The sequence below is a fragment of the Elgaria multicarinata genome, chromosome 5 (genome assembly GCF_023053635.1).
Source record: "Elgaria multicarinata webbii isolate HBS135686 ecotype San Diego chromosome 5, rElgMul1.1.pri, whole genome shotgun sequence".
Taxonomy (NCBI): Eukaryota; Metazoa; Chordata; class Lepidosauria; order Squamata; family Anguidae; genus Elgaria; species Elgaria multicarinata.
In genome coordinates this window covers 40,591,067-40,616,196 of record NC_086175.1, presented here as the reverse complement: position 1 = coordinate 40,616,196, position 25,130 = coordinate 40,591,067, and the positions used below count along the sequence as shown (strand labels likewise).

The window sequence follows — 25,130 nt, the reverse complement described above, 5'->3', positions numbered from 1 at the left end:
GATCCCTCAGGTGAGCATGCATTCTAGCAAACTGACACAGGATACCCAAATCAGTGATACTTCTTTATTTCAGGAATCTCACGGCAAAAGCTTAATGGTTACACGCTTCAGAAACCATATAGCTGATGTTCAATAGCTATAGGCTCCAAGAAATTCCAGAACAGTCAAAATACAATCTGACAATCTTATTTTCAGATTGTATATCTGACACTTGCTGAATTCTGGCACCCTCTGGTTTTGTTTGGGAGCTTAGAATGCATAAATTTGCAGAAAATGACACTCGGATGAAAACTGATACTCCATTTCAATCAGGAACCCTCCAACAGTATTTATTATTTATTTTAAGTATTTCTGCTCCACTCTTCAGTCAGAAAGCCTTCCAAAGCAGTGCAAAATTACAAAAAACAAAGTTCCTAAACTTAGGCTTACTATCTAAAAGTTGTGACACAAAAGGACAAAGGGATGGGAAGTGAGAAGGGAAAAAACAAACTCAGGCACAAGTACTTATAGTCACAAACCAGTTCAAGTAGCCTGATGGAATGGCTACTGCTGGGTGAGCATTGCGGGTGCCGAAGGCAGTTGGTCTCTCAGCAGATTCAATAGAACAGCCCTCTTTCCATTCTCTCCCCCTCTGCATCTGTGAAATAGAATGGCCACTGTCCGATGATAGTTGAGTGAGAGCCTAGAGCAGGAGTGGGGGACCTCTTTCAGTCCGGGTTCCAAACTCTATTTTGGAGACACTCTCAAGACCATATTCCAGTGGTGGGCGGGGCTGAAGGCAGAGGGGGTAGAGCCAGAAATACAAAAAAATACAAGTATGTTTTAGCTTTAAAGCTTTTACTGCCCATAAGCCTTAGGAGAGGCATTTCAACCTTTTAGAATGGGAGACTTAGCCATACTTAGAATAAACCCATTGAAATCAATGGGACTTAAGTTAATCAAGGCTGACTCAAGTACCATGGATTTCAATGGGGCTACTCTAAGTATGACTAAGTCACCAAATGAAGAGTACCACTGAATAGCTACAGTCTGCTCAGCAACCAAACCTTTATAGAAGGAGCAGAATTAGTCATTGGAGCTGGTGTAGTATAGTGGCTAAGAGTATATACTCCATCTCTCCCGTGAGCTCACTGAGATGCCTTCAGGAAGCCACAGACTCTCACCCTCCTTTTTTGTGGTTGTCTTGACTTTTTCTTACGAGTGGAATTATATTTGGCGGTTTATGTTCTGTTTTTAAATTACAGACGACCCAGATGTTAGGTACACAGCAGTAAGCAGCTTTATTTTTCTGAGATTCTTTGCGCCTGCAATTCTTTCTCCAAACCTCTTCCATCTTACACCACATCACCCAGTAAGTGTTGCATATTCCTAATACAGTGGTATGCAGGAAGCCCATATGTGGCCATATTTGATTAAATAAGAAATGAAATTGTGTATATTGATGCATATTCATGGATATTTTACTATGGACATGTCAGGACTCACAGAGGAAACAAGATATGAATTTAGACATTAATGTCCTGGGGCAACTGCAAGAAAATGTCTGTGTCTTTGAGGGGGCCCCCCAACCCCCACAAAAAGATCAAAAATTGTACTGGCTGATCTAGCCAAATGCATAACTGTTTCCTTAGCAATTGCTCTAAAGTATAAAAAATCAATTTAGTGAACGGTCCAGACTATTATAACAGTGTCTTGGGAAGTAGTTTAGAATAGGGGAGGATAAACATTGTGGGATCTACTTTTTATTTTTAATAGAACCCAGAGATCTACGAACCAGAGCCAACTGAAAAAGACATACATTTATCCTAGCTAATAAAATACCAACTCTTCCTTTTTTCTTTTTAAGCTAGTAGTACTCCATTTATTATTATTTATTCAATAGATTTATAGACAACTTACCATATTTTTAAAAATTCTCTAAGCAGTTTATATAAAATACATTAAAATACAACATTTATTTAAAAAAATAAATCCAAGTGCTCACAGTGCCATAATTAGCAAGCAAACTGGGCTTTGCAAATATAGTGTGAGACATACTGCTATACCAGTCTTGGCTCTTGCATTAAATCAAAGATACCTTTGCTAGATTGGGTGAAAGCAAGTTGAGCATACATGTTGATTTCAGAAAGCGTAGAAAACCACTTTATGCCAGGCACAGGTAAATCCTAGGCCCTTTCTACACCTAAGGATTATCCCAGGAAAATGAAGGGATCGTCCCTGCCTGCTCCCGGGATCCCCTGTGTATCATTTAGATGCACAGGGATGATCCCGGGACAATCTCTGGAAAAAAGGCAGGTATAGAAACGGCCCTAGATGCACCTAGCAGTTCCCAAACAACTCCTAAAACCAGTTATGTATTACTGTGGGTTTCTGTCTATTTGGCTAGATTTATTTTACCATGTTTAAAGTACCTCCTATAGGGAGCCTAATAATTAGGAACATAGGGAGCTGCTTTGTACTAAGTCAGACTATTGGTCCATCTAGCACAGTATTGTCAACACTGACTGGCAGCAGCCCTCCAGGGTTTCAGGAAGGAAATTTTCCAGCCTATCTGGAGATGCCAGGAATCGAACGGGGACCTTCTGCATGCAAAGTACATGCTCTGTCATTGAGCTATGGTCCCACCATATGCATGACTATGGTTGTTTGTTGAAAAAGTGTTTTTGAAACTAAAAAATGTGAAATCTGGGGGGAGTGGGTTGTTCCTAGAATTCCTGTACAGGAAGGATGAAATTCCAGGCATTCATCCTTCATTTGCAAATTAAGCAAGGTGGCTAGGGAGGCCTGCCACTGCAAGACACTCAATTTGACAGTCCTTAATATCTCTTCCAACTTTAATTCTCTTGTATTCTAGGGCAGGGGCACGCATTATTCCATGTGTGAAATAGAATCTGGCATTGAAGTGTAGTAGTACAGCATTTGTGGTTTCCTGCTCACTAACCATAATACACTGTTTCCCCCCTTTTTTTAGGATCCACAAACTTCAAGAACTTTGACCCTGATTTCCAAGACGATACAAACATTAGGCAGTTTATCGAAATCTAAGTCTGTAAGAATTTCCAATTCTTTCCTCCCCTGTTCTGGGTAACTTTTGGCATTTCACCCCCTTTGTTTGATTACGATCTTTAAACATTGGGGCATAATCCTTCTGTACATAGGCACAGCACCCATGTCCAGAAGTACTGTCATAGGGAACAAAAGAACCCTGTGTTCTCTTCTCTCCCATCAGCACATGTGCCAGTACTGCACTAGGCTGCTGTTACGGGGAATGCTGAGCTTGTGAGGATCCCCATCCAGAATTCCTTCTCTGTTTCTTGTCACATAAGCTTGAGAGCTTGTGTTTCCTTATCAAGGAGGGTCTGTGGGAAACAACAGTAGGGGATCATTTATTCAGGACCTAGAAAAAGTTATTTTGGCCTAGCAAAATATATGCTGATTCACATGACCACTCTGCATTATCAGCCATTTATTTCTCAGCTGGGATTGAAGTTTGCTTATAGTGTTCAAATCATGTGAGGGGTCGGTATATCCAGTAATAGTGAAGCCCCCCAAAATTCCTGCCCACCCACACCATTCATGAATTGGACCTGAATTTGGTCATAAATTGCTTATGGATTGCAGCCTCAGTCTCCTCTAACAACCCATTATTGTCAGTTCAGAATGAATGGCTAATTTGAGAAAATAGCGTTTGAATTGTATCCAGGCTTTAAAAAGGAAATACCTTGATTTGAGGGCTTTTGCATGTGAAGCAATATATATGCAGTGTTTTTAGCCTGTACTTAATGATCTAGGCCAAAAGGAATTAGTTTTCAGGGCTCTTTTCAATATTGAAAAATATCTGTCTATAAATGAATGAATTGTAATTTTTCTGCTGTCCTGATGTTTTGATTTTATGTATATATATATCACCGTATTTCAAGATAAATATCTGGCAGTGGTTGCATTTCAGGCCAGTTTCAAGGAATCTTATATGGCTATATTTTATGACTACTTTAACGAGCAGAAATATGCAGATGCAGTAAAAAATGTAAGTAATATCAACAATATTTTATGTACTTCGTTGGCTTAATAATGTGCGCTGGTTCAATGAATAATTAATTACATACATTTCTTTATTCTGAATAATCCACAAAAAATGAAAATAACAATGGAGGAGGCAGAAAATATCAGAAGTAAATCTATAAATGTGCTTTGGGGCACAGATTTGGTTTTTTCCCCCCTTCTGCAGGCCTCTTCAGAGTTGCATTAAGCAATATGGAAAAGCAGCTATTGTAGGGTAATTATTTCAGAGTTTCAAAGGTTGGGCAGGGCAATTAGATATATGTGCTCAAACATAGTTAACTGTTCCATCTCCAGAATTTTGTAGCCTACATAATAGTTCTTCATACAGCGCATAGTTAAATTATAGAATTCACTACCACAAAATGTAGTGATGGCCACCAATTTGGATAGCTTTAAAAGGAGGGTGGATAAATTTCTGGAGGGGAAGGCTATCAATGGTTACTATCCCTGATGGTTATGTGCTATCTCCAGTATGCGAGGCAGTAAGCCTGTGTGCACCAGTTGCTGGAGAACATGGGTGGGACGTTGCTGTTGCACCATGTCCTGCTTTGTTGGTCCCTGGTCAACAGCTGGTTGGCCACTATGTGAACAGAGTGCTGGACTAGACGGACCCTTGGTCTGATCCAGCATCAGGGGACTTCTTATGACCAATGGAGGCTGGTGGTACCTGTTTCAGTGAGGTAGTGAATCCGCTATGGGTTTCAATCAGAACTCTAAGCTATCCATTTGGGGGATAAGGTTCAGCACTTTAGACTGATTCTGACAGAAACCCAGAGCAGATTCACTGCCCTATGGAAATAGGAGCCAGCCTCCACTGGTGAGGACCATAATTCTTTTAAATACTATAGGCCCACCTCCCCCCACCTGGTGCTCTTCAAGTGTTTTGGACTTCAACACCCATCAGCCAGCATGGTCAATTATCAGGAATGTTGGGAGTTGTAGTCCAAAACATCTAGAGAGCACCAGGATGGGGAAGGCTGTTTTAGATGTTCTCTGACCAGTGTGGGAGCAGCTGTTTGAACTGACATCAACCACAACTGCAGGAGAACATCTAAAGGAGGTTTCATTTGGGGTCAAGGTAGGAGGAGAGTTATCTGTATTTCTGTGAAGTTATGATGGGCCAATGACACGTAGACGCCACAGTATCATTCAGCACAAGGCAGCTATCCTATTTAATTTGAACACGGAACAATATTTTATTTACTTTCAAATAGCTTTTAATATTATTTTTCTTGTCATTAAGTAGTCGATAATTAACCTTTATAAACTCTAGCATTTCTACTTGCACTTTATGAGTGCTTCTGGCAGGTAGCAATTATATGAGATCTGTGCTAAATCCTTATTTCATATATATATTCATTGTTTTCTCCTCTAAGTTCTTAGATTTGATTTCATCCTCTGGAAGAAGAGATCACAAGAGAATAGAGCAGCCAATACTACTAAAAGAAGGGTGAGAATATGTCAATATTTTATTTTGGTTTTAAAGCATACAAAACGGTTCAGCATCTACTTGGGGCGAAGTAACAAGTGAGGTGCTACAAAGTTCTGTCCTGCGTCTAGTATTATCTAATATACTAAAGACTTGGAAGAGGAAAAAGAAAATACTGTTCTAAAAATGGCTGATGCTACCAAATTGGAAGGAATGGCAAATTCTTTAGAGAATATGATCATAATTGAAAATGCAAGCAAAATTGTTTTTATCAGAAATATTTCTTGAGTTATAAAACACTGCATGTATTTGAGTTCAGGGTAGAAAGCCTGCCTGCTTCTAATTGTAATGAGTTTTAACAATATTTTTTGTCTGTCTCTTAAAAGTTTGTTTCTCTTCATTAAATTACTTTCTTTTGCTTTAAAAAAATAAATGCATATGATTTTTATAAACTTCCCCTCTTAACTCTTAAATGTGACATTTTTGCATCTGTCTTGCTTTTGCTTCTGTCTGATTTTTTTCTGTCTCTTCTTGCTTGGCCTGCTGTGTTAAGGACTCTTAAACTAACAGTAAAGAAAGTTGATGATAATAGTTCATGCAGGTAAGATGGTAAAGGCAGTTGGCATTTAGCCATAGCTACCTGCCAACGGTGTGCCCTCCCTTCATATCAAGAGCGTGTGTTTGACTTGACTTGGGGAAAGGAAGTAAAACTGCAGTTAATATCCATACAGTGTGGCTGAAAAACAGATGGGAATGTTTTGCATTGTACTGCACCAACGGTTACTGAACACACAGAAGCGCTTTAAACATTTGGTTACAAGTTCTTAAAACTCCATTAGAATATTTAGAAATACATGGAGCATATTAAATCTGGTATTAGTAGTAACTACTTCAGTCAATAGTTCTCAAGGTTAAGAGAATGGGGCTCATGAGAGAAGATTTGTTGAGAAAAGCTATAATTTTGGTTCCTTCTGGAGTAATTGTTTGCATAGTTAGTATGGTTTCTATGTGCCTTTTCTCCTCTCTCCATGGTTCAGCCTGTCTCCATACCAAAGGGGAGAAGGCCAGTAATTCAGTAGAGTCAGACTAGTAAATTGATATGTGATGCCTGAAATATTTGTGGTTTCTCTTCTTGTTTTGCTATGCTGACAGAGTCTAGGGGCGTTGCTAGACGAGGCTTTAGCACGCCTTGAGAGCCAGTTTCCCTGCTGTGCTTCCACATGACGCACAGGGGAATCTGGCCCCAGGCCACACTGAAGCCTCCTCTAACGTGCCATAAGCGAAGTCGCTTATGGCGCGCCTTTTCTGCAGCTCCGGCCTGAAGCCGGAGCTGCGGAACGTCTAGCTACTTCCGTGGCTTTTTGCGGCTACTCGATTACTCGCGAGTAGCCGCAAAAAGCCGCGGACTGGCCACAGCGCTGAGCGCTGTGCCCATCGGCCGGGGGAGATCCCGGGAGGGAGAAGGAGGAGAGACGACACAGGACACACACACACACACACACGGAGGGAGAAGGAGGAGAGACGACACAGAACACACACACACACACGGAGGGAGAAGGAGGAGAGACGACACAGGACACACACACGGAGGGAGAAGGAGAGACGACACACGGGACACTGAGGGAGAGAAAGATCAGGAAGGGATATGGAGCGGATGGGGGGGTTAACTAAAAAAAATGGCTTACCTTCTCCGGAGTCTTCGGGCCGCACGTGGCCCCTTTAAACTTTTTTTAAAAAATGGTGGACGCTGCAGGGATCCCGATGTCCCTGCGCGTCCCGCGTCTGGAAGCCCGGGCGGCGCGCGCTAATGTCAGTGCGCCGTCGCCCCGCCTCCCTGCCGGCTTATCCCGGCAGGTCTAGCAAGGCCCTAGGTCTTAGCCACTCAGCAAATGGCTTATTGCCTATCTTATTCTTTTCAGAAGTGAGAGTGCAAAGAACAAGGTTCTCTACCATTCTTTTGTAAAGGCATACATATATCTTTAAAAATATCTGCTCAAGTCTTAGGATAACTAGCTATCTGGCTATCCCAATGCAGTTATAAATGTTTTTAGCTGTTATTAACAACAACATTATGAGAACCATCAATAAAATGGCCGTGAAATATTTGAATATGCTTGTATTTGATTGGGAAGACACGTACGTACGTCAGAAAGTATGCATAAAGTGGGAGTAGAGCTACAACTATTCTAAAACGTATAGGCAGAACTACCAGAGGTGTTAAGAGAAGATGTACTTTTCAGCTTTCTGCAGCAGTTTGTTTACTCTTAACATGTTAAAATTCGATTTCCTACTATGCTCTATTTCCTCAGCAACAGGCAACTTTCCAGTTCTGTATTCTTGGATCTCCTTTAACGCAGAGGTTTATAGATTTATTTAGATGTCCTTAGAATTGGGAATGTTGCTAGTTCCCAGTGCTATGTCTACTGGGTCTACAGATTTAACCCCTGATATCTGCACATAAGTTCCCTTGCCTCACAGTTCATGCCACCTCCTCGTTTCGACCTATGTTCACTATGCATGTTCTATGGGAGCCTAATATATCAGAGTGTTATTGGTTTCCTTTAGAGTTCTGGACACTATGTTTTTACCTATAGATCTGTAAGTGGCATCTTAACTTACCTGTGAGATGCCCTTCTTTCCTATGCTTCTCCAGAATCTGTGAGATTCAGAATCATTGTATTTGGGCACCAAATCCATAAGGCATGAAAACGCAGGACTTCTGAAGATTGTCTCAAATTATTAATTTCCCTCTCCCTGAAGACTTATCAAAATCCGATCCTTAACATCTTCTAGAAATGCCTTGAATATTCAGGTTTTGTCTGGGTTTTGGCAGCCAAAGTTTAGTTCATCCATGTTGCTAGGAGCCTTCATAAGGGTTTTATTTGGCTGGTATGCTACATACTTGACTTGAAGCATTTTGGCTTTTAAAAACGTTTGTGTATTCTTTTTAGTTTATTATTTTTAATCCCATTTCAGTTCAAGAACTAAGTGGATGCAATCCTATGGACTGTGCCCTTGAGACTCAGAGAGCATCATGTGCAGGGCGGGAGGAGAAGCAGAGACAAATCTTCAGCTCTCTGTCCTTCTGCCCTGCATTTTTGCTAGACAGGCTTTTGTGCCCATCTAACAAAAGTGTTTCGGACGATGGGGGATGCAGGCCAGAGAGGCCCCAGGATAGCTGGTATCCTCCCCTCCCAACCCACCAAAATCGTCCCTTTTGACCTTCTCCAAGGTGAGGTTATGTTCCCAACCTCTGAGAGGCAGCCAGTGCAGTACTTTCTGCACCCACTGCAAGAGGAGCTTGGATTCACAGCTTTGAGATCAGAGTGATGACTCCAGCATTGGTGCTGGGACTCCAAAATATCGTATGGCCCCTCAGTTGTTGTATAAGGGCCATAGGATTGCTCCCTTTTTTACAGTGATTTACTCTGAACCTCTGGGCATCCAACTTAAGAAAAATAGGAATTAAAATATCCTGAATTTGTTTGCAACATGTTTATAGAATATACTGACTGTATTGCAATGTTAATTTCTTACTTTTCCTTCAAACATCTGCTCTTATTTTATAATTCTGATTCTTTTGAAAATGTGGTGCAACTTCTTACCAGATAAAAACTACCTGTGTAACAAGTGTGTGTGTGTGTGTGTATAATCTATAAACTTCTGTCTATTAATAAAATTTACGTACTCTAGAGTACACTAGTACTTGAACAGGAAAACTGTCGATACAATGTTCAGCCAAGCATCCATTATTTAGTGACTGGGAATTTCTTTCAAAATGAATCAAATAAATCCATAGAGATTTATTTATTTATTTATTTATTTATTTATTTAGAATATTTATATACCGCTCCCTATTGAAAAATTTCGGAGCGGTGTACAAGGTAAAATGAAAATAGAAATAGAATAAATCAGTTAAAACAAAATTTAAAAAGAAGCAAAAAACAGAAATCCAAGGCTGCATGTTAAAGAAAGGCTTCTTGGAATAAAGATGTTTTCAGGAGGCGCCGAAAGGAGTACAAGGTTGGAGCCTGCCTGACCTCCAGAGGCAGGGAATTCCACAGGAGGGGCGCCACCACGCTGAAGGCTCTTCCCCTGGTGGATTCCAATCGGAGGATGGATCTAGGTGGAACCACCAGGAGCAGGCCCTCGGATGACCTCAGTGTCCGGGCAGGTTGGTAAGGGAGAAGGCGCTCTCTCAGGTATCCTGGTCCCAAGTTGTTTAGGGCTTTGTACACAAGTACAAGAACCTTAAACCTGGCCCGGTAGCGAATAGGCAGCCAGTGCAGTTCCCTCAGCAGAGGAGTTACATGCTGGAAAGGGGCAGCTCCAGACAACAGCCGAACTGCAGCATTCTGCACTAGATAATAGATATTAGTTGGTCTGTTATATATCTAAAATTCATAGCTATTATTTGATCTGTTATATATTCAGCCATGTTGAGAAATGCAGAGCAGAAGCAATCAAAAGTTCAGGAGAACAGATTACAAGATATATGCAATCAATGGTATCACTTCAGAATGTATACAGAAGAAGGCTTGTTTGAAAGTTCTCCCACATCAACATTTTCTTTCATCTTCTAGTTAGCCTTCTGTGTAAAGCCCAGCTTCTGTGACGTCTATTATTAAACCTCTCCTTCGCTGCCACCCCCTATCTTCTAAAAGAATGAGGGAATTATAAACTTGTGTGTGAGTGTGTGTGTGTATTGTCTACCTGAAGTAATGCATATGACTGAGCAGATGTGGGTGTTAAATAAAGTAAGAATAAAATCTATTCATATAGAAATGTTAGCACATAGGCTCACATGTGAGTACCTGGACACCTGGCACACTTGTCACCTGGTCACTATATTCTTCACAATTGTGAGATGTGTTGTATTTATAATCTATTTATAATCATGATTTCTAAATGTACATATATACATGTAAGTCAGCATATGCAAATTTTATGCAAACCTGGATACTCTTTTATCCTCTGCATTTGTCATTGCATTTCTGCTCTCTTTTCTGATGATGCGTAAGTGGCCACCCTACATAAAGGAGTGTCTTGCTAAATTCAGCTACAAGTGTTGCCTGAATCTTCCTAAAACTAAGCTGAGTTACCATTTACTGACCCAGTTCGCATGACATGGTGGGTTATTAAGGATTAAATATGTGCCAAGTGTGTGTGGCCACTATTTTAACTACGGTGTGTGAACCCAGCCATAGTGGGTTCCAGAGTTAAACAACCTTTGCATAACCCTCAATTAATTGTAGGGTTACAAGAGGGTTGTTTAACCCTCGGATAACTCACAGTGGCTGGGTTTGTACAACATGGCACAACCCCCAATCACCCTGATTGGGGGTGGTCTATTCTAAATGGTGGTTGCATGCACCCATCACATGCCGTAGCTCATTGTGGGTTAAATAACCTGTGATGGCCCAGCTGTGTTGTGCAAACTGGCTGGCTAAACTCATTCTACTCTATGCATTCTTGGTTTTGCCTATTACTCAATGCTCAGTTGTCTCTAAGGACACACTATCTTGCTCACTAGTAGAGATTATATTTTTGTAATGCTGCTATGGTCTTATTTGCAATAGGTTCATGATCAAAAGGGCACAAGGTAGGAAACGATTTGGTATGAAGAACTTCAAGAGGAGATGGTTTCGACTCACTAACCATGAATTCACCTATCAGAAAAGCAAAGGTACTAAAGTTTTTGCCACCCTCTTTATTTAAAAATAACTTTTATTAACACAAAAAAATTTCAGAAACAGAAAAAAGAGCACCCAGCTACTTTAAAGATTTATGATGCAGCGTTGGTTTGAAATTGTGACAGCTTCATATTGGTTCTTCAGTATAATATAAAGAGATAATGACACCTTTCGATTTATTTTGAGAACTATATAGTATGCAATTCAGATTTTTTTTTTTTAGCATCTTAAAGGTATGTGGGGTGTAAAAAAAACGTTGTACGCCTCTGAAACCTGCAAACTGAGCTTTTATTGAAATTCTACGTAGTTCCTCTGAGAGTCCAGGAATCCGTATTCGAGGATAAGAGCACAAGGTCATGGGGCATTTTAAAACAATCTCCTTTTTCTTCCCACTGCAGGCGATCATCCTCTGTGCAGCATTCCAATTGAAAACATTCTAGCGGTAGAAAAATTGGAAGAGGAGTCCTTCAGAATGAAAAATGTAAGCAGCTCCGCCCTCACTCTTTTTATTTTTAGAAATTATATTTTGATTAATATGTATTTACAGCCAGTTCTTGTACAGAATATGCACTTCTAAACATAGTGTCAGTTATGAGAACACAGCTTTAGCTGCTCTACCCTAGCTGTGGAGACATGGATATCCCAACATAGAGCCTATTTTGATGGAATCGTGTAAGAATCCTGCTAACTGCCGCTGGGTTATGGTTGTTCTCCCCCAGTAAGTTCAGGGTATCTGAACTTTATATAATTGTTTCTTTAACTTGTGTTGTTTTATGATTACAGTGCCTGTTTCCCTGGAGTAAAATTACATTATTTAGCCTTGGAAGGCAAACATGGTGCAGATGAGCTGCAGAATATAAATTAGATTAATCTGTGTGGTTAGTTTGCATGAATGTGTGCGGGTTTTTTATGTGCGTTCATAGCTAATATAGAATAGTGTCTCTCTTGTCTGCATGGATAGATTATGAATTACACTTTTACATCTGTACTTTTGTGTCTTGTTTTACAAGATAGCTGGGGTATAAATTTCTTAAAGATATATATTAAACGGGACAGGAGTGTCCCTTTAGTTGAAGTGAATTGCAAATAAATAAATCTGCCCTTAATAAACCTCAAATGTTACTGCTTATGAAAATACCTTTAGAGCTAATGACTTGAAATTTGACATCCATAACCTACTGATGACATCCATAATCTACAATCATTCTGAGCAGCAGCTAAAAAATTACCAAAGTTTTACTGCCCCATGAAAGCCTATGGATTTTGTTTTTTCGTGTTTCCCCAGAACACTGTAATAATACATTTCTTTTTAAAAAACCAGAGAAATTCAATGGTCAAAAAACCTGCCTGTTTAAGACCAGCATTGAGGCTATCTCATGTTGGCTCAAGTTCCACAATCCCAGGAAATTAGAAGCTTAGGCTGATCCCTTAACAGACATGCCCCATGATCAGTAATGGGGCATGTCTGTTTGTTGCCTACAAGCAACAAACAGGCATGGGTCAACACACAGGAGGATTCCTTTAGCAATACAGTAAGGTTCAGATGCTTCATAAGACAATAGAGGGCTGGACAACATGGGGCACCTTTGCTGGTCCAAGGAAGTTCGTCGTCCCCATCTGAATCTGAGCCTGAAAGACCCAGAAATAAGTGTAGGTGCATGAGGGTAAGTTGTAAGCAAGCACAATTTTTGACATTGCACAACATTATTACTGATCATGGGCATTATTACTGATCTGTTAAGGCATCAGCCTAAGCTTCCAATTTCCTGGCTTTGTGGAGCTTGAGTCAACATGAGATAGCCTTAATTCTGCTCTTAAACCAACAAGGTTTTTTTGATTATTGTATACGTAAGAACACATACATATACGTGCACGCACGCACGCACACACACACACACTGTGACAGTTATGGTTATAAAGTGTAAGTAAGCAGAAGAGTAGAGCTTTCTGTGCAGAAGCCTGACTTATGAAATACATAATGTTGTAGATTCTATGAAAGCAATGTATGTATTTGGGGTTTATTTTTTTTAAAAAAAATTGATTACTATGATACAAAGGTGGACGATACGTTTTAAATAAATGGGGTAAAAAATAAAGTGCATTCTTTAAAAGTTTGTAATTAAAAGTGAAGAAACATATTTCGTACTAAAATATGCCTTTTCCTATCTTCCTTTCCTCATCAGCAGTTTTAAAATATCAGGTATATTCTTGTACGGAGTAGGTTAGGTAGTTATTATATCAAATAGGAAATGCAGGAATCTTGGTCTGCTGGCCTATCATCTTTCTAGTCCTACCCTTCCTTTCAGGCATACAGATAGAGACTATTTAATTTTATCCTTACAACTACTCTATGTACAGTAGCAGTTTAGGCCAATTGGTCTAAAGTCACCCACTCAACTTCATGGCTCAGTAAGAATATAAAACTAGATTTCCTTGGCGTAATTTCAGCACTCTAGCTAGTATACACATTCACTCTCAAATTATTACCATGTGGTACTATTTGCTTTTACAAACCTTTAAAGGGTTCATGTCAAGGGATCAAGGATGTAAACTCATAATCTCATGGTATGAGCTTGAGGCCTAGCCAAGTGAGCTACCACTGACTAAAATATGTGGCTCAATCAGGCTTCTCTCTGAAAACATTACATTTTAGTGAATGTGTATGTTAACCATTGGTTATTCCTCTCTCGTTTCCTTTCAGATGTTCCAAGTGATTCAGCCTGAAAGAGTCTTGTACATCCAAGCAAATAACTGTGTCGAGGCCAAGGACTGGATTGATATCCTCACCAAAGTTAGCCAGTGTAACAAGAAACGTCTCACTGTCTACCACCCCTCTGCATACCTTAATGGGCACTGGCTGTGCTGCAAAGCTACAGCAGATAACACTCCTGGCTGTACTCCCTGCACTGGGTAAGGACTTTCTAGGATGTTTCCTGTTCTAAATTTTGCTTGAAGCAAGTTGATGATGAAATGTGTAGCTTGCAGATGATTAAAGATTAAGAACTGATGCTAAGTGATAAGAAGGAATGTCTTTGTCAACATGGAATAAAATACTACCTAGTTGTTTTCTCAGTCTACTTTTCCTTGCATCAAGCGCATACCTAGGGGTTTCCTAATGCAAGACAGCCTTGCAACTCTTATTCTTGATCAAACACTATTACAGTCCATCGATTAGTGCATTGGTTAATCTTATAAATTTTATTGTCTGTAAATATGTCCCCAGTTAATTGGGAGGCAGATTTAAACTTTTAAAATTATTTTTAAATACAGTACTTAGAAAAACTGCACCCAGCATGCACCATCTTCAGAGATATATTCCATCTTCTCTCTTGCACAAGAGGTGCTTCTTTTAAGATGGCATCTGCCATGTATCATCCAAACACAAAGAACATTTTTTTTTTGTTCCAAAGTATTGGCTTATTCATTTGCACGTTAATGCAGATTTAATTGATCATCACTTAACCCCATGATCAGCGGTTGAGAGCCTGAGCTAAACAAACAAAAAACTCCCAAAAGCTAGCTATTTCCCATCTGCTTGCAAATGATACGTTCTTTTAAAACTATATTGGCAATAGAATAACCTCATCCACACATGTATGGTTCTGTTTTCGAATGTCTCTTCCTTTTAACTTTTCTGTGGCCTGGGGATGGTTCATTTATCACATTTATTAACACTATATGTTTAAAGTAGATTATACTTCCGTAACCTAAATTGTTTCATTTTGGAATCTTGTTCTTCAGTTAATCAAAATCCCTTTAAAACCACAATGGGGAAAAATATAAACTGCAAAGTCTCTTAACATTATCTAAATGATTCTGTAGGGGCCTGCCAGCAAATATACAGTTAGACATAGATGGAGACAGAGAAACTGAACGCATCTATTCCCTATTCAATTTGTATATGGCTAAACTGGAAAAAATGCAAGGTGGGTATGCAAATGAATTATTCCTTTTTCTGCACAAGTCATTTTAAAAGAAAACTAACGAATATTTTACTTTAGAAAATCTGAAATTACATACAGAAGTCATTTCAGATTTTCTGACTTGCTTATATAATTGACTACATGCTGTTTCTTTGTATTCTTATGAGGCAGTTATATAGCTCTGCTTTCCTACATAATTGCAACTCCTAGGGCATGTCTACACAAAGGGTTTGCCCCGGGGTGGATTCGCAGTAGCGGCAGGTCATCTACATGAGCAGCTGCCATTGCGAAGTCATCCAGGGGCAAACCCCAGAAACCGCTGAAAAAAGTTGGGCACTTACCCTGACTTTTTTTGGGCAGCAGAGCCTTGTCACAGCCCATGATGCCCCCTGATTGGTCGCCATGGGCTGGACAGGGAAGGGGGCAGACCTCAAGGAGAGCCCTCTGCCCCATGGTAAATAATAATAAAAAATGGCAGGGGAAGGAGAGGAACAGGGCCCATTCCCTCCCCCAGTTTTTAAATTTGTATTATCAGTATCTGTGCAGCTATGCAGATACAGATAATAATAATAATAATAATTAAAAAACGGGGTGGGGAAGGAATGGGCAGACAGAGGGAGGAGATGTGGTTTGGGCACCCGGCATCCCTCTCATCTTCCTCTGGCTGCCTCGTTCCTGCCCCATCCCTCCTGGTGCTCAACGTCTCGGGGGAAAGTTCGCACGTGCGTTCCTTCCCGTGCAAATGCCAGGAAGGAACACTAGTGCGGGAGCCAGGCGCCTCGTGGCACCAAAGCACTGCCGTCAAGACAGGGGCCTAATTTTTTCCATGTCAAATGATTATTTTGATTATGTATTTAACTACAAAATCCTATAACCATTGACATATATACTGTAGGTAATTTGCTCAGGATCCCGAAGTAGACATGGATGCTAAATCAAAGCAAATAATAAATTAAGTTTGAATTGGATTTTTGCTGCACACGCTTATATCCTTGCATCCTTTTATTTCTCATTCATTCTTTTAGGTTCTAGTAGGCATTTTTCCCCCCAGGTTCATCAATGAAATCTGAGTGTTGGGCAGATGGAGTATTCAGTGAATGTAAAAGGAGGGAGGGAGCATCATATGACCACTGCATTTCTTGGCATGCAAAAAAACTATTTTGAACTACAGTTTGCCAAACTTCAGATTCCGCTTCAGCATAGGAAAGGGTCAGGATATCTTAAGCTAAAATATAAATATAACTTTGTAGGATGTAAGCCAATAGTGTCAGATATATTTATACTTACTCTGACCCCATGTAATTACAAACCTACGATCTCACTTTCCATTTCTGAGCTGTCCCATCTCTTTCCCCCATCTCATTTTGAATAAGCAGCATCCTTTGCCAATAGACACTGTGGCTTGTATCTGATGAAGTAGAGAGTGTCCACAAAAGTTTATGCAAGAATAAATATATTAATCTTTAAGGTGCCACAAGATTCTGTATTGTTTTTGCTGCAATTCTAATGTACAGACTAGATGTGAAATTAATGTGACCTGCCTTTGAATTACTATTTTCTCTTTACTTAACAGCAGCCGTGGATGGGCCCTGGATCTGGGTTTGCACCCCAGCATGGGGGGTGGGTTGGAGGAAGGATCTTCCTCTTCCTTTCACCATGGTTTGTATTTTCTCTGGAGGGAAACTCCCATTGGCACCAATGTGAGCTTCCGTCCTAATACAAAATAGCAGCCATAGGTTCAGATCAGGCCTATGATAGGAGCAGAGGGTTAAAGCCCTTCCTCATTTCACAGTGCTATTCAGATCTGGGGGCTTGCGAGTAGAGAAGGAAGCGTGGAATAAAGACACGGACACCAGAGATTGGCATAAACTAGGGCCTCTTTATTTAAATAAGGGAACTTCACCCCTCCCCAAATCTGCATGTGAAAGTGCGTGAATCTATTATATCCTTTCCTCAGGCACCTAGTCTGCCATTATGGGCAAGCCACTCTCCAAAGCCAGGAGTCAGATAACCCGAGCCCCTCTTCTTATGTGACACTTTGTAAGTGTGGGGAGACTGCCCTGCGTCAACTCTGCCCGGTGTTGTACAACTCCAAATAGGTGAGGCAGGAAAGTCCCCAAAGGCAAACCATATCCTGGCACAAGAGCCACACAACCCTCGAGGAGCAGGCGTCCAGATATGACAATCACCAAAAAGTGCCAGAGTGTTCATCGTCCCTATTCTAACATCATGCAGACTCATAGAATCATAGAATAGCAGAGTCGGAAGGGGCCTACAAGGCCATCGAGTCCAACCCCCTGCTCAATGCAGGAATCCACCCTAAAGCATCCCTGACAGATGGTTGTCCAGCACCACTCCCGCACACCCGTCAGTCCAATCTAATCCACCTATTTACTCACCCTCCCTAATCATAATTCCAGTAAGGAAAAAAAAACCTCTACACAACTGCAAATTCGTGGCAGGTAAAATTCCTACTCAGCACACACCCTCCAAAGGGAGTGACTGGTTAATCCCATACTAGTTAAAGGAAGGGAGAGTGGGAGCCAGAAAGCAAAAGAAGCCGAGCTTTGGCTGGGCTGACCTTTAGAGGCTCTGCCCCACTCATGTGCACCTTGCACGTGCAGCATCTTCCTTCCCCTCCTTCCCACCCACAAAAGCCACCCCCTGCCCAAGCCATTCCAGCTGGGCAGAAAGCGGGCTTCTGTGTCTCCTATTTAGTAAAGAAAAAACAAGCTTGCAAGTACCAGTCACATTGTTAACATCACATCTAGTTTGGCCCAACATAGATAAGCGTAAAGCTGTGCAAGGCAAGATGAAGAGAAAATGAACTCTAGTGCAGCAAATAGTGGGGTGAAGCCTTTTCTTCCCTGGTCTAATCTATAGCCCATGTGTGCAAAACCAGCCTTAGACTGTTTTCAGTCACACAGTACATTTCAATAGTATTTTTATTTACTGAAACAAAATGTTTGTGAACCCATAGTTTTCCATCCGAATCTCATTTTAAACAAAAGTGCATGCTGCCATTTCTTCCCTAATATATTTTGACATTGATGGTGATGTTCACTAGCTTAGGTAGCTTTAAAAGGGGATTTGATAAATTCATGGAAGATAGCTCTTTCAATGGCTATGACCCATGATCACTGTGGGCTCATCTACACCAAGCAGGATATTCCACTATGAAAGCGGTATATAAAAGGCAGGAGCCACACCAAGCAGCATATAGCAGTATGAAAGTGGTATATAATATGTGTCAATAAAGCAGTAGTGTGGCTCCTGCCTTTTATATATCGCTTTCATAGTGGAATATCCTGCTTGGTGTAGATGAGCCTAAATGGTTCTCCCAAATTCAGATACGGTGTACCATTGAACGCCAGATGCTGGAGACATACAGAGGAAGGCCACTGTCTTCATTCCCCACTTGTGGGTTTCTATAGGTATTTGACTGCTCATTGTTTAACATTGGATTTTGGACTTGACAGCCCTGTGGCCTGATCTAACAAGGCTCTTATGTTCACTTTATTCTAGAGTATTACCTCTTTTTCCTGGTTAGAGGTGGGTTTGTTGTTACATGGGTGTAAATTCAGCAGTGATGCTTTTTAACCTATATTAGTTTCATAAATATTAGCTGCTCTTTTCCTTCTTTTTGACAGAGGCTTGTGGCAGTAAATCTGTGTACGATGGTCCAGAACAGGAAGAGTATTCAACGTTTGTCATCGATGACCCTCAGGAGACCTACAAGACACTAAAGCTGATTGTAGCAAATGTTAAAACCTTAGAGCAGGAACATGCCCAGTACAAGAGGGACAAGTTCAAGAAGACAAAATATGGGAGCCAGTAAGTGTGGGTTATTCTCAAGCACTACTGAAATAGCAATTGATTCCCTGGCATTATTTTTTCCAAAGTAATAAGTGGTTATTTAGTTTTGGTCCGTTGGTTTGTTTTCTGCAATTTGTGGCTTTGTTGTCTTGCTTGAATTGTTATGCAGAAGAAGCTGTTCTACAATGCATTTGTTCTCTGCTTGTGGTCCATTTGGGCTCATGCTGCTCTTGAGCAGGGAGTTTCATTGTACTGTTGTGTACATGTGGGTTTCCAATTTCGAATTGGGAATTACATTGTTTTGTAAACGGCAGGCCCATTAAAAAACTTTCACGGTAATCAGTTATAATTTCCTTGAGACCAAGAAGTTAACCATAAACAAGTTCTGTAGATGCACCTACTGAGCAGATGCCTTTAGGTACCTGGCCTGCTGTGAATATAGACTGCGTGAACAGAAAGCTTTTCTAGAGAGCTTGATTATACATCCAATCATTACTTGCCAATCATTGTCCCTTTGAGTAAGTGCTGTAGCTCTGCGGAACAGCTCAGACTTTGCATGTAAAATGTTCCAGGTTATATATCCAGGCAGGCTGAAAAAGACTCCTCTCTGAAACCCTGGAGAGGCATGAATGTGGAGGGAAAGGCACCATAAACTAACGACAAAGGAGGAGGCAAACTCAGGTGCTCAAAGAAAGAAAGAAAATTTATTGTGCTCTACGCATTTTGGAGAGGATGTCTCCTTCAGGAGCTATAAAAGAAACAATTAAATTAACCATAAGAGTAGTATCGTATAAACAACACCCTCACTCTTTTAACAAAGTTTTAGGGGCTTTTCTATATAAGAACACTACATTTTCTTTAAAAACTTAAAAAATAATTTCCCACTTCTAATGTTACATACATTGTTCCCATGTTTTTACTCCTAGCTACTTTTAGACAGTAGTGAAAACAATACCTTTTTATATTCACTTTTCACTTTCAACAAATACACTCCTTACATGAATCATGATTCTCTCAATTCCCACAAACATAAACCTAAGCCATTACCCTCCCAAGACACCACAAACATAAGCATAAGCTAACCTGTTTTTAGTTCTTTTAAAATTCTTGGATTGCAAGAAGGTTTCTACTCAAAGATAAACTTCCTCTTCCTTTCAGCAAACTTTTTTGTGCAGCAAAGGGCAAGCATCTTGCAGACTCAGGGCTTTTCTACACAAGGCATTTATCAGGCACTCATCATTCCCTATTCATGGTTGTTTATGAGTTCTTTAGACAGCGTCATGACAATTCAGTTTTGCTGCTGTATCTAAAGAGGAAAAGGTTTTTTTAAGAACTGGGAGAATGTGATATTTAATAAGTAAAAAAAACCACAACCTGCTTTTTCACTTTTGTATTGGCACTATTCCACTATACCACAGTGCCACCTAGAGGTTATGTACCAAAAAAGAAAGAAAGGAAACATTGTTTGCATAGTACTCGGAACTCAATTCTGTGACAAGACCAAAAGTAGAAATAGCCAATTAATAGCCTTGTGTAAAAAAAAAAGCTCTCAAATGTCTTGTTCTCACCTTAATCTCTTGTCTTGTCAAATCTTCATCCAAAGTATCAAGTAGTTGCTTTCCAAGTCCTTGCTCTTTTATCATCTAAAATTACCTACAAAGTTTTTACAAACCAAGGCTACCCAAATTACATGTGTTATTTACCTTCAAGACTTTCCAGTAGAACGGAAAGTCTTCAAGATAAATAACAGACATGTAATGCATGCTGATTACAGAGGGGAAATGATAGCTTATTTTGCCCCACCCCAGATGGGGGATACATAATTAGCATAATTATCCTTGCCACTCTGGGCTGTCATGACATCCAGACCTAGTGAGGGTGAGTGGTTTTCATGGTAGTTTGTAAACCACACCAGCAACCCTCCTTTGCCAGGTTTGGACCTCATGACAACCCATGCCAAGCAAGAGTAATACTGAGCTCCATCAGATAGGAAAAAAATCACACTTCCCTACCATCGCTTCTCTGCACCCGCTTTCATTGCTTGATACGTCCTCTTTCAAAAGAAGAAGTAAACAACATGGACTTGGCCTATTCAGTGAGTTGTTCTGATCGCGCTGCTTCTCCTGCACACAGCAGGAGATAGCAGCAACTTCCATTTAAAAAAATATATCGGACTTTCTGGGTGTTTTTTTGTGGTGTGAGGAAGGCCAGAAGGGGCGGGAGGCAGACGACGTTGTGAGAGGGACACTTTGTGAGTGCCCAGCAATGAGCATGCAATAAAACTCTCGTCTTATGGAGTTTTATGAGAATTAGGCAGCTCGTGACTGGCATACATGGAGAGGGAAAATAAACCACTATGGCTTATTTTCCCTCCATGATCGTGCAAACCCCCCCCCCTTATATATGCCAGTCTTATCCTTTGTCCTTTGTCCTCATTTTCTAGGGAACATCCCATTGGTGACAAGAGCTTCCAGAGTTACATAAGGCAGCAGTCAGAAATCTCAGCACATTCCATTTGAAGTTTGAAAGAAGTTACAAGATGGTGCTGCTGAAGGGTTGTATTGAAAAAGAAAGAAAAGAATGGAAGAGAAAAGCCACCTGTAGCATGATGTACATAACAAGTTGTCAAGCTTGCAGAGGCTTGCTAAGTGTTTTCTCTCTCTCCAAGAACTATTACAATAGTTGCTATGCACTTTATTCATCTGATGTTAACAGATGAAGGAACTCTGCCTTCTAGGCGGTTTTTGTCATATACCTGGTGTTGAATTTTCTAAAGTGTTGCTCTGGTTTCTTGGAATCTAGTGATCAGTTCAATGATCAAGGTCTGTGGACTTCATATTGACAACTTCCACAAAACTTTACATGGTTCAGAGCATTTTTCTAGATTTCTTATTTTTGGTTGCTGACTACTTTTGTGCTATGCCACGCAGCAATTAGGGAAGGCTTTACAGCACTTGCTTTTAGTGGAGAGAAGCCTGTTTGGATTTTGGCATAGTCTCCCTACACCACAGCTTGCATTACCATAAGCAGGCTGAAGAGCAGGGCATTTCAGTTTTAGCATCAGCATAATATTTGGTTAAGAGCTGGCTTTTTACGAGAAATTCTAGTATTTAATGGTACTCCTTGATATTTTTGAGATTTAAAGTTGTTTCCACCAAGGCATTCAGTCAATTTCTATTTTTGCTATAAAGTGGTGCCATAAACCTGAATAATGAAATTTAAAGCAAATAAACAAAATGTAAAAAGTACAAGAATATACGGAGATTTGTCACAGAAAGGTTAGTTTAGATATCTGAATTACTGTTTTTCTCCTGATCGAAGGGCCACTTCAAATGCAACACATTTCCTACATTTGTAATATTTCCACGTAGGAAAAACGTGTTTCTATCATGAGCAGTTTGTCCTGTATAATGAGAGTGCATGCTTCTGTTTGACTGTGTGTACATACAGTAGAAAGCAGAGGTGAACGAATAGGTGAAAATGGACTCTGTAGCACTGTAGTCCCAAATCGTTCTGAACCTCACCAGGTTCTTCCTCAGGGAAATGTGAAAAGCTAGAAACTGCTGTATTTTTCTCATAATATCTTTTCTAGAGAGGTTGACTACTGCAAACCAGACACCGGTGCATTTCAGACAGTGAAATGGATGATAGCGAAAGAGATTCTTGCACAATGATTCTCTCTACTCATGGTTTGCACAACCTACACAGAAGTATTATCCATGTAGGAAAACAACATTCCATATGAAGCAGGCCGAAGAGGGACAGAGCTGTAATTTAAGAGTATCTTGTTATAATTAGGAAATAGTGCGGCCTTAACTCTGCAGGAGAAGTGTGTTTGGGGGAAGGATTTGTCAGCATGATATGCATTCAGAGTCCTTGACAAAAAGTTGTGAAGGCTTTTTGTACTGAATGAAATTTAAAACTGAAAATCATGTTCTCCTAGCACTACTTGTTTGGGATGAGAGCTGTGAAACAAAAGTGTTTCAGGAATAGAGATTTCCCCCTCCCCTTTGTTTTTTAAATGCATTAACTCACAGCTGTACCTTGCTAACTATGTTATGAGTGTGGATGAAGTGAAATGAGCTATGCACCTCATAAATGCAAATACATGTTGTTAAGGAGGGGTACTGAAGAAGTGTGTGTGTGTGTGTGTGTGTGTGTGTGTGTTATATGGCTTAGACCCAGACTATGTTAGTGGCACTTAGGTTTCATTGAAATGTGAAAACGTAGACATGACTGTCTTAAGTCCCGTGGATTTCAGTTGACCTAGGTATGATTAACAGTCTGGATCCAAACCAATATGTGTGTATATATATCTATATAGAGATATTTATACACATACGCATTATATATATTATGTATTTTGCTGTTTAATTGTATGTCATAGCCTCTCTTTAAGAGTATGGTTCAGTGCATGTTGGGCTTTGATGGAAGCCTAAGTAATGTGACAGACGTTATGGGATAAGTGGGGGCTATTTTTGGACCATAATTAATGAGCTTTCAGCTTGATGTGAAGATTCCGTACCACTGCATAATAGTGTTTCTGGATAAATCTTTAGTGTCCTCCAGGCGTTTGAAGCATAAAAGAAATATTGAAAGTAAATGTCTGCAATCCAGCCCCACAATGCTCAGCTCCCATAAAAAAAAAAGTGAGGGCTTTTATACAGCCTCTATTTTTAGCGGTTACAGATTGTTGTTTCTTAGCATTAGAGTATATTAGAAGGCTACAAGATGAGAAATGATATCCTATCGGTTGCCAACAAGAAGCTGAGAAAGAACTGTACTATGTGCCGTGAACTGCCATTTGAATGCCAGTTTTTTTTAAAAAAACAATGTATTTGTAACTTAATAATCTTTTAATTAAATACTAATGACCTGCAATGTGTGTTCTGTTTGCCAATTAAAAGAAGTGTTTTATTTCTGAAAAGCGTGTGTGGTATATATGTTACAAGCTAAATAACGCTGGGCCAAACAAAAACAACATATATGGATGCTTTCATATATTCCAGTTTTATTTTTGTAAATATACCAGGAGGAGGAGGAGGTTTAGTGAAAATAAAGTCAGATGCTTCTTCTCATATCCTTCTCATTTGATCCTGAAAAACAATAGTTGTATCTTCAGTTTCCTTCCTTTTCATTTTCAAAAGCTCTTTTTCCTAATATTGCCTATTTTCAGGAATATTCCATTTCCAGATTGCATCCACTTGCATCCTGAATGGAGCACCTCATACAATTATGGATTAGGCATGAGAATGGAAAGACTGAACTAAAACTATACAGGTGAATTCTAAAAAGAGACATCTCCAGCAGTGATAGCAGCCAAGGATGGAAGCAGCACAATGAACTACATGCCACACAGCTCTCTATTTCCCTAGGTCCCTTCAGTGTGACATCTATATTTGAAATATCAGAATTTGTATCCAAAATAAGCTCCTAGTATACTTACCAAACAAATATAGAGGAATTTGTAAGCCAACCTTCCAAACTGGAGCAGCCTTGGGTGGATGAGGCAGTTGCTTCAATCTACCTTTTGTGATGTCATAAAAGCATCATGACAACCCAAGTCTGAACAAAAGCCACCTGTTTTCAAGACAACACATTTAGGAAACACAACAGCTGACAGGTCTACATTATTCTCCATGTCCAGTTAACATGAAGAACCAAAAAATGTCAAAGGCTGCAATTGCAGCACATAGGAAACGACTACAAGGCGTGACATTTGCAACAAAACTGTCACCAGGGTCCCACCGAGTTGCAGAAACATCTGATCTTCACAAATGCAAGAGTGTCAGACTCAGTGGTCACCCACTGAAGCCTGAGTTAGCTGGCCTAATTGAGAAGACATTGCAAGAAGCTGGTAAAAAACTTTGTTTACATATCAAATTTAGAAAAGGAAGAACATTTCTCGGTTTTCTTTTCTTGCTGCGTTATAGCCCTGGTCAGCAAGTAGTGCTGCTAGAGAGCCAGTCTGAGAACCCTACTCCAGTGGCCTGTTAGAAAGTTAAAAAAAAATGTTGACAACTATGAAGTCAGATAATACCCTTCATAGGAGCAGATCTGACTCACAGTCCATCAGTTGCCAAACCTTATTTTGTAGTAAATTGATACATACAAGTTGGTAGCTATAGTTTCCCATACAACTGATATGATTAAATTAAAACAATTTAATCAGCCATGAGGGGTAAGAGACGAGATGAAGAGTAGACT

The 25,130-nt window shown here is 40.1% G+C and overlaps 1 protein-coding gene across 1 annotated transcript in view; it reads left to right on the top strand.

Moving 5' to 3' along the window:
- RASA3 (RAS p21 protein activator 3) overlaps window positions 1–23,850 on the top strand; it is a 154,933-nt gene extending 131,083 nt beyond the window's left edge. Inside the window, exons 15-24 of the mRNA XM_063126183.1 lie at window positions 1,245–1,351; window positions 2,972–3,049; window positions 3,950–4,027; window positions 5,439–5,512; window positions 11,071–11,177; window positions 11,583–11,665; window positions 13,886–14,094; window positions 15,007–15,110; window positions 18,758–18,941; window positions 21,367–23,850. Of these exons, the coding sequence (XP_062982253.1) occupies window positions 1,245–1,351; window positions 2,972–3,049; window positions 3,950–4,027; window positions 5,439–5,512; window positions 11,071–11,177; window positions 11,583–11,665; window positions 13,886–14,094; window positions 15,007–15,110; window positions 18,758–18,941; window positions 21,367–21,442 (1,100 nt within the window). The 3' untranslated portion in view covers window positions 21,443–23,850. The remainder of the gene's footprint in view (window positions 1–1,244; window positions 1,352–2,971; window positions 3,050–3,949; window positions 4,028–5,438; window positions 5,513–11,070; window positions 11,178–11,582; window positions 11,666–13,885; window positions 14,095–15,006; window positions 15,111–18,757; window positions 18,942–21,366) is intronic.
- The last annotated feature ends 1,280 nt before the right edge of the window (window positions 23,851–25,130 follow it).